This window comes from Hordeum vulgare, chromosome 3H (genome assembly GCF_904849725.1).
Source record: "Hordeum vulgare subsp. vulgare chromosome 3H, MorexV3_pseudomolecules_assembly, whole genome shotgun sequence".
In the NCBI taxonomy this organism is placed as follows: domain Eukaryota; kingdom Viridiplantae; phylum Streptophyta; class Magnoliopsida; order Poales; family Poaceae; genus Hordeum; species Hordeum vulgare.
Genome location: NC_058520.1, coordinates 530,014,072 through 530,022,415, shown reverse-complemented (window position 1 = coordinate 530,022,415; position 8,344 = coordinate 530,014,072). Strand labels below are relative to the sequence as shown.

Sequence of the window (8,344 nt, the reverse complement as noted above, 5' to 3'; positions counted from 1 at the left end):
AAGGCCGCCGCACCGAAGCCGAAGAAGGTGATGCGCCCGAATAGCGGGCAAAGGAGTCAGCCAAGAGGAAGGACCGGAGGCACGAGGGAGGCATTTTGCATGTTGGGGTTAAACCCTAGCCAACACGGCCTCGTCAACGCCGTTGTGGCCGCCGCGGTCAGCACCGGATCATCCGCCTTCCCTCGGACGTTGTTGCCCGACTCGCCCCACGCGTCGGTTTGCAACCTAGTGCCCGACTTCCATGTCTACCCGCAGGCCTCCCGCCTCTCAGGGGAGTGCTCGCCCGAGGTGAGCGTGGTCGCGCCTTCCACGCCGCGCCCGCGACCATCGACCTCAACGCCACACCGGTGGCCGGTGGCTCGTCATCCGGAGGCGCGAGGAAATGCGCGTGGCACACGCCAGCCGACCAGCTGCCGGCTACGCGCAACCTGTTCGACGGAATGCCGGCCGCGGACGACGACGACTACATGCAGAACATGATCTTCGAGGGTGGTGCGCAGGCCGCTGGCTTCGATTCCGACGAGACACAAAGCCAGGATGGCCGAGGCTACAATGAAGATCAGGTCGGCTTCATGCGTGATCAGGTCGGCCTGGACCTGGACGACTTCCCTCTCGACCATGAGTTTCCGGAGGACTATGGGCTAGAGGAAGAGGACGAGTGCGACATTGAAGCGGAGCCTTTGTTTAAGGACGAGCTCGCCAACCAAGCGGACGGGACGGCACCGAAGCGCAAGAGCAAGCGGACCAAGGCATACACGGAGGTCGAGGACAAGCTTCTTTGCGAGTGTTGGAGACACATTGGGCAAGACCCCAAGACGGGCGCCAAACAAAAGCATTCAACCTTTGGGATTCGTGTTCACCGTGAGTTCCGTGAGCGCAAGAAGTTTCCGCCGTATCAAATAACAAGCGCGCGCGGGTGGGTGTCCATTTCGAAGCGTTGGAGGGTGATCCAACAAGAGTGCAACAAGTTTTGTGCCACTCTTGAGAGCGTCAAGGCCCGCCCCGTGAACGGCATCGGCGTGTAAGACATGGTATGCTAGCAAGCCGCCCTCTTTTTGTGTCATTAAGTACATGCTTTTGGTTGTTCGTTTCCATATCATTTTGCCAATATGCTTGCATGAAATACATTTGTAGGCATTACAAGCTTTGGAGGCATTCAAGGTCCAACACAATGGCAAATGCTTCAACCTCTCCCATTGCTTTAGGGTGATCAAAGACGAGGAGAAGTTCAAGGCGCAATATGCCGACCTCAAGTCGCGTGGTGGGAAGCAAGCCGTGTAGGAGGTTGGGGACGGCGAGAAGGCTCGGGCGAGGGGGAAGACCAACTCCAAGAAGGAGGACAAGCGGGATGCAACATCGATCGCCTTGATCGCAACCGTGAAGGGCCTGATCACCAAGAAAGACTCAAGGGAGGAGAAGCGCCGACAAGAAAGAGAAGAGCAAATAAACGCCTTTTGGAAGATCCAAAGGAGTAGGCTTGACATGGAGGCGGAGAAACAAGCACGGATGCTTGGGATGAAGGCGGAGAAGCAAGCCAAGATGCTAGAGATCGAGGTCGTCAACGCCAAGACCAAGGCCAAAGAAGTGGCTCTTGCCAGCATGATGACCGGGGTGGAGATCATGAAGGTGGATCTCAACACCGTGTCGTCAAGGAAGAGGTCGTGGTTCGAGAAGATGCATGCCGACATGCTCAAGTTCGACGAGGAGTTAACTATGACGGCGAGCGCCATCTTTTTTGGATGTCGGCACGTGTGATGGCATGACCATGGTGCCGCGATGGCATGGTCGAATTCAAGTCCCATCCTTTTTGTGTGCTCGCATGCGTGTCGGCCGGCTCGCGAGCGCGCCAGCATGAGCTGTGGTACTATTTTTTAAAACCGGCATTGTATGCCGACGCTGGCATGAAACATGATCGGCCACGGGCCTTTTTTTAATATGTTGATTGCGGACATGAAATGGATCGACGCGTTGGGCGTACTGTCGACCAAAATTTAAAACATGACGGATGTCGGGCGGGCAACCGGTCCAAACGGACAAAAAACGAACAAATTCATCGTCCGTTTCGATCGATCCGTTGAAGTTGCTCATCATCCGTTTCGATCGATCCATTGAAGTTGCTCTTACTCCTTGCACTAAACAATGGCATCAAACAAACAAGCCATGGCAACCCAACCTGGCAACGCCATTAACGGGGCGACCATGAACCCAGATGGAAGGAGTGGAATGGACTGAAACGAGGAGCCCTGGCGTGCCGCTACGAAAACGGAAGCAAGGCGGGTGAATTCTACTCCACCGAAAATTTGAAAGGTTGCACTGCACACCCTTCACCGGGCGGGGCCAGCGTGGCTGTACCGCCTGGGTTGCCGTGCGGTGCTGCTCGTGCCTGCGCTTTTCCGTCGCTGCTCCAGATCGCAATGAATGCCGGCTGCCATTCGGATCAAAAGCGGCCGGTGTAAACGAAGGTTTTTTCTTTTCTTTTCTTCTTTGAAACATAAATGAAGGTTGTTGGGGCCGCATTCAATACAAGCAACCTTCAGAGCCTCCGCAGACACGCGTCAGGACCTCTTAATAAACCTTTTTTTTTGGTGAATGCGTTCCCACGCACGGGAGGGAATGAAGAGTGGTTTCGTTCGTCTGGTCACCCAAAAATTCTCCAGCCTTGCTATACAGGTAAAAATGTAGCCCGTTCATACCAAAGATAAAAAAAGAAAGAAAATATTATCTGGCAGACATTCGTCGGCCAGAGGCCCAATCCAAAGTTGTGAAATCGGGTCATAATAATAGTGATATCGGTGATGGCGTTATTAATTCTGGCGTTACCTAGGGGTGAATGGAAATGTCTTAAATTTCCGTCGGTGACAATCAATCCAGAAGATTGGGTTTCTACAGGACGATTTTATCTGCTGTAATACTGTTATTAGGGGTGGTTTTTCTTTCCTTGAGCAAATAATGACTGTGATGCACCTGGTAAATGAAATGGGGTGACCACATTGCGCCATTTTCTCCCTGTAAAATATCTTTAAAATTTGCAAAAAAAAAAGGGAGGAGAAACAAATCTGAAAAGTTAATAAATCGAATCATTTTGTCCATTCCTGATAGTTTCTACTACTCGTCCTAGCTCATTAATACCGCAAGGAGGGGGAGGGTGGAGGGGTCCTCCCCACTGCCCCTGCTCCACAGGTGACAGTTCACAGCCTCCCCGCTGCACCACGCCACCCCCCTCCCCTCCCCTCCCCTCCCCAGACGGCCCGCACCAAAAACTGCTCCGCGCAAATGGACAGAGCTCCGGTGTGATCCCACCACCCGCACGCCCCTCCTCCCCTCCCCGCCCCGGCCGCCGCAATGGCCGCCTCCTCCTCCGCGCCCGCGCCGCTCCTGTTCCTCCTCCTCCTCGCGGCGGCCGCGGCGACGGCCACCACCACCACGGCGCTCACCGACGACGTGCTCGCGCTGGTGGTCTTCAAGACGGGCGTGGCCGACCCGCTGGGCCGCCTCGCCCGGTGGACCGAGGACGACGACCGCCCCTGCTCCTGGCCGGGCGTCGGCTGCGACGCGCGCGCGGGCCGCGTCACCTCGCTCTCCCTCCCCGCCGCCTCGCTCTCCGGCCGCCTCCCGCGCGCGCTCCTCCGCCTCGACTCGCTCCTCTCCCTCTCCCTCCCCCGCAACAACCTCTCCGGCCCCGTGCTCCCCGGCCTCCTCGCCTCCCTCCCCCGCCTCCGCTCCCTCGACCTCTCCTCCAACCGCCTCGCCGCCACCGTCCCCGCCGACCTCTTCGCCCAATGCCACGACATCCGCTCCATCTCCCTCGCCCACAACGACCTCTCCGGCTACATCCCGCCCGCGGTCGCCTCCTGCTCCTCGCTCCTCTCCCTCAACCTCTCCTCCAACCGCCTCGCTGGCCCCATACCCGACGGTATCTGGTCGCTGCCTTCGCTCCGCTCTCTGGACCTCTCCGGGAATTCGCTGTCGGGGAGTGTTCCCGGCGGGTTCCCCCGGAGCAGCTCGCTGCGGGCGCTCGATTTGAGCCGTAACCTTTTCGCCGGGGAGATACCGGCTGATGTCGGAGAGGCGGCGCTTCTTAAATCGCTGGATCTCGGGCGTAACTTCTTCACCGGCGGCTTGCCGGATTCTCTCCGTAGGCTGACCGCGCTACGGTTCCTTGGCGCCGGCAGCAATGCGCTCGCCGGCGAGGTGCCCGCGTGGATCGGGGAGATGTGGTCGCTGGAGCGGCTTGACTTGTCGGGCAATTGCTTCGCCGGCATCATCCCCGAGGACATCGCGAAATGTAAGAACCTGCTGGAGGCTGATCTCAGCCGGAACGCGCTGACCGGCCAGCTCCCCTGGTGGGTGTTCGGCCTGCCACTTCAGCGCGTCTCGGTCGCCGGCAACAAGCTCGGCGGGTGGGTCAAGGTCCCCGGAGATGCCGCGTTGGCGTTGCATGTGCTGGACCTGTCGAGCAACGCTTTCTCGGGCGGGATCCCGGAGCAGATTACTGCCTTCACGGGGTTGCAGTTTCTGAACCTGTCCTCGAATTCCATATCGGGGCAGCTGCCTGCTGGCATTGGTGCGATGAGGCTGCTGGAGGCGCTCGACGTGAGCGCTAACACGTTAACTGGAAGCGTGCCACCGGAGATTGGCGGTGCGGTGGCGCTCAGGGTGCTGAGGCTGGGGAACAATTCGCTCACCGGCGGCATCCCGGCACAGATTGGGAGCTGCAGTTCCCTCGTTGCACTGTAAGCGAATTTCTCGCTCATTTTTTTACCGCACTAAATTTGACACCATTCAGATTGCTTGTTAGTGAAGTTGACTAGGTCTATTTGTTTTTTGTATTTCCCTGCATGCCTCGGTTGCTTTCAGTTTCCTAGGTTCCAGAGACGTTGTAGAAAATGACAGGACATCGATTTCTTGAGTTTTGTGTTAGGAGTCCTAAACCGCAAATTGTGGGTCTCTGTCATGTTGTCCTGCTCGTATCCAGTGCCCGGTTCATTTTCTAGGATACGCTTAAAACTGAAGTCAAATGTGCATGTGTGGGAATCTGGGCGTCTGTTTCAAACTTTGCAAACTGTAATCAGATAGAAAATCTTGCAAGTTGATCAAACAGATCTAAACTTATTGTTACTTGATTCTGACTTAATGAGTATACCCTAAAAATGAAGCCGACGTATCGAGCAAATCTGAACCCAGTTACTTGATTCTGACTGAATATTAGGAGTCATTTTAATTGATACAGTATGCTCGTGTAATGCAGGGATTTGTCGCACAACGACATCACAGGGCCGATTCCAAGCACCCTGGGGAACCTCACCAGCCTTCAGGCTGTTGATCTCTCCCAGAACAAGCTGAATGGGACCCTACCAGTGGAGCTATCTAATCTGCCCAGCTTGCACGTCTTTGACGTCTCCCACAACTTGCTATCAGGAAATCTCCCCAACAGCCGTTTCTTCGACAACATCCCTGACTACTTCCTAGCAGACAATTCTGGCCTATGCAGCTCCCGGAAGAACAATTCCTGCGGTGCGGTCATGCCGAAGCCGATTGTACTCAACCCCAATTCCTCATCAAACCCCTTGTCACAATCCTCACCAAGCTCCCCTAGCAGCAAGCATCACAAGAAAATCATACTGAGCGTCTCCACCCTCATTGCCATCGCGGGTGGCGCTGCCATTGCCATCGGAGTGATCACTGTAACTGTGCTCAACCGTCGTGTCCGTGCCGCCGCCTCCCACCCAAAGCCTGCTGTTGCACTGTCTGACGATTACCTAAGCCAATCCCCGGAGAATGATGCTAGCTCTGGCAAGCTTGTCATGTTTGGTAAAGGCAGCCCCGAGTTCAGCACTGGTGGGCATGCCTTGTTGAACAAGGACTGTGAGCTTGGGCGAGGAGGCTTTGGTGCAGTCTACAAGACAGTGCTCAGAGATGGACAGCCCGTGGCCATCAAGAAGCTCACTGTGTCTAGCTTGGTCAAGTCTAAAGATGACTTTGAGCGACAGGTCAAGGTGCTTAGCAAGATGCGGCACCACAATATCGTCACACTGAGAGGCTTTTACTGGACTTCATCGCTGCAGCTGCTCATCTACGATTACCTCCCTGGAGGAAATCTGCACAAGCACCTGCATGACTGCACGGAAGAGAACTCGCTTTCCTGGATGGAGAGGTTTGACATTATCATCGGTGTTGCCAGGGGTCTGATGCACCTCCACCAGCATGGGGTCGTCCATTACAACCTCAAGTCAAGCAATGTGCTGCTGGACAGCAATGGTGAGCCCAGGGTCGGTGACTATGGCCTTGCAAGCCTACTCCCGATGCTGGACCGGTATGTGCTGAGCAGCAAGATCCAGAGTGCACTTGGGTACATGGCGCCAGAATTCGCATGCAAGACGGTGAAGATCACCGAGAAGTGCGACGTCTATGGCTTTGGTGTGCTTGCATTGGAGATCTTGACAGGCAGGAGGCCCGTTGAGTACTTGGAAGATGACGTGGTCGTGCTATGTGATCTGGTGAGAAGCGCGCTGGAGGAAGGCAGGCTGGAGGACTGCATGGATCCGAGGCTATGCGGCGAGTTCGTGATGGAGGAGGCCATTCCGATCATCAAGCTGGGCCTCGTTTGCACCTCGCAGGTGCCGTCAAACCGGCCGGACATGGGCGAGGTGTTGAGTATACTCGAGGTGGTGAGGAGCCCTCAGGACAGTCCAGGGGATGAGATGGTCTGAGGTCTCTTTTGGAACTCTGTGTGTGCCTGAGGTTTTGTTTTTCTACTAGATGCATATATGATGCCCGGTTGGGAAGAAGGGAGGGAGCGAGGGGTGGTGATGCGTTGTGGAATGCTTGTAGTAGTTTCTAGTTTGGTTCTAAAAAGTTAGGGGGTTGGCAGTGCTGTTTTGTTGCTTCTCTGCAATTCTTTGGTTCATTCCTTGGATGAAACTGTAGCTTCTCCCTGCTCGCGTGGCTATTGCCGGTCGGTCGACATCTCGGCACCCCTGAAACGACTGATATCTGATGGTGTTCTTAGCTAGTTGTGCTGATAAATGTGACTTTGATTTACATAAACATGTTGCTCTGCGTCTTTTGCTCTACGATGTGTGGTCATTTTAGGGCAACTCGAACGGGTCGATCCAATCGGACGATGATTTTGTTCGCCTTTTGTCTATTTGGGTTGGTTCAGTGGACATGAATGTCCGTTTCGACGTTTGGGTCGGCGCAATGCTAGTCTGACCTATTCTTGTCGGTCACGAGGGCCGGCGAGAGTCCACGAACGCATTACATTAGTTAAACATGAAAATCAAGGGCATGCAAGTGAATAGTCATGATTTTAATAAAACCTTGGAATTTCTTGATAAATCATTGAAAGTTTTAGCAAAAACGCCGAAGATTTTTGCAAATGAATACCCAGGTTTAGAATGAATACACTCCACTTGAATTCTGGCGCCGCCACTGGCCCTAGGCGACGGCGTTGTTGGGGCTGGTGAGGTCGACCAGCTTAGGCGCAAGACCGGTCCACGGAAACGTTGTGTTTTAGAATGCAGCTGCTTGCGCCTCCGTCGTCTGTCCCACCGAGGCGGGTTATGCTGGTGGCCGTGGCACCGCAGCAACATGGGCGCGCCTCCTCCATCTCCGTCGTTCCTGCTCCGCCTCCTTCTCCAGCTCCATCAGACGAAGGCCTTCGACGCGCTCTGCCCGCTGGTGCTCCGTCCTCCAGTGCTCGAGGTAGGCTTGCTCCAGTTGCGGTGTCGCGCCCAGCCAGATGAGCAACGCACTGACAAACTCGCTGACGACGTCGTTCCACTAGTAGACCTCCCGCGGCCCCGTGGTGAGATGGGGACGGGTGAATTATGGAAGCATATGAGGCGGAACCCACCGCACGCTCGGACTAAAAACGGTCGACCGCGGTCTCTGACACGTGGGCCCGAAGAGGACGGCCGTCATAAATAATGTTGAACCGGTGGTGGGGACAGACACCGAGAGGGCGCGCGCGTCCGCGCCCACGCATTTCAGTCCCAAATTTAGACCGATAATAGACCGGCGTGGACGCGAAGCGGACGTGTTTTAAAAATGGGCCGACGCGTTGGATCATTAATTTTATCGGCGCTGATCCAAACAGACGTGACGAATGAAATGAATCTTCCATTGAAGTTGCTCTTATTATCTTTACTTGTCTGATGATGCCCGAAAGCACTACAGCACTACCAATCTTTTAACTGCCCCTCTGGTAAACGGTAAACCTGCTCACTAACACAAAAATGTTCACAGCAACGAATGTTCTGGTTCCATTAGTACTGTAACCTCCCTGATTGCCCTTGTGATCCAGTTTAACAAAGCTGCATTACCAACTACAGTACTTATTTGC

The 8,344-nt window shown here is 54.9% G+C and overlaps 1 protein-coding gene across 1 annotated transcript; it reads left to right on the top strand.

Moving 5' to 3' along the window:
* Positions 1-3,247: 3,247 nt before the first annotated feature.
* On the top strand, positions 3,248-7,047 carry LOC123444723 (probable LRR receptor-like serine/threonine-protein kinase IRK). The gene is made up of 2 exons (XM_045121542.1): positions 3,248-4,733; positions 5,249-7,047. The coding sequence occupies exons 1-2, from the start codon at positions 3,343-3,345 to the stop codon at positions 6,708-6,710; spliced, it is 2,853 nt and encodes a 950-aa protein (XP_044977477.1). The 5' UTR covers positions 3,248-3,342; the 3' UTR covers positions 6,711-7,047.
* The last annotated feature ends 1,297 nt before the right edge of the window (positions 7,048-8,344 follow it).

Coding starts and splice junctions, on each gene's coding strand:
- LOC123444723 (XM_045121542.1), top strand. CDS start 3,343: ATGGCCGCCTCCTCCTCCGCGCCCGCGCCGCTCCTGTTCCTCCTCCTC. Junction 4,734..5,248: donor TGCAGTTCCCTCGTTGCACT/GTAAGCGAATTT, acceptor CGTGTAATGCAG/GGATTTGTCGCACAACGACA.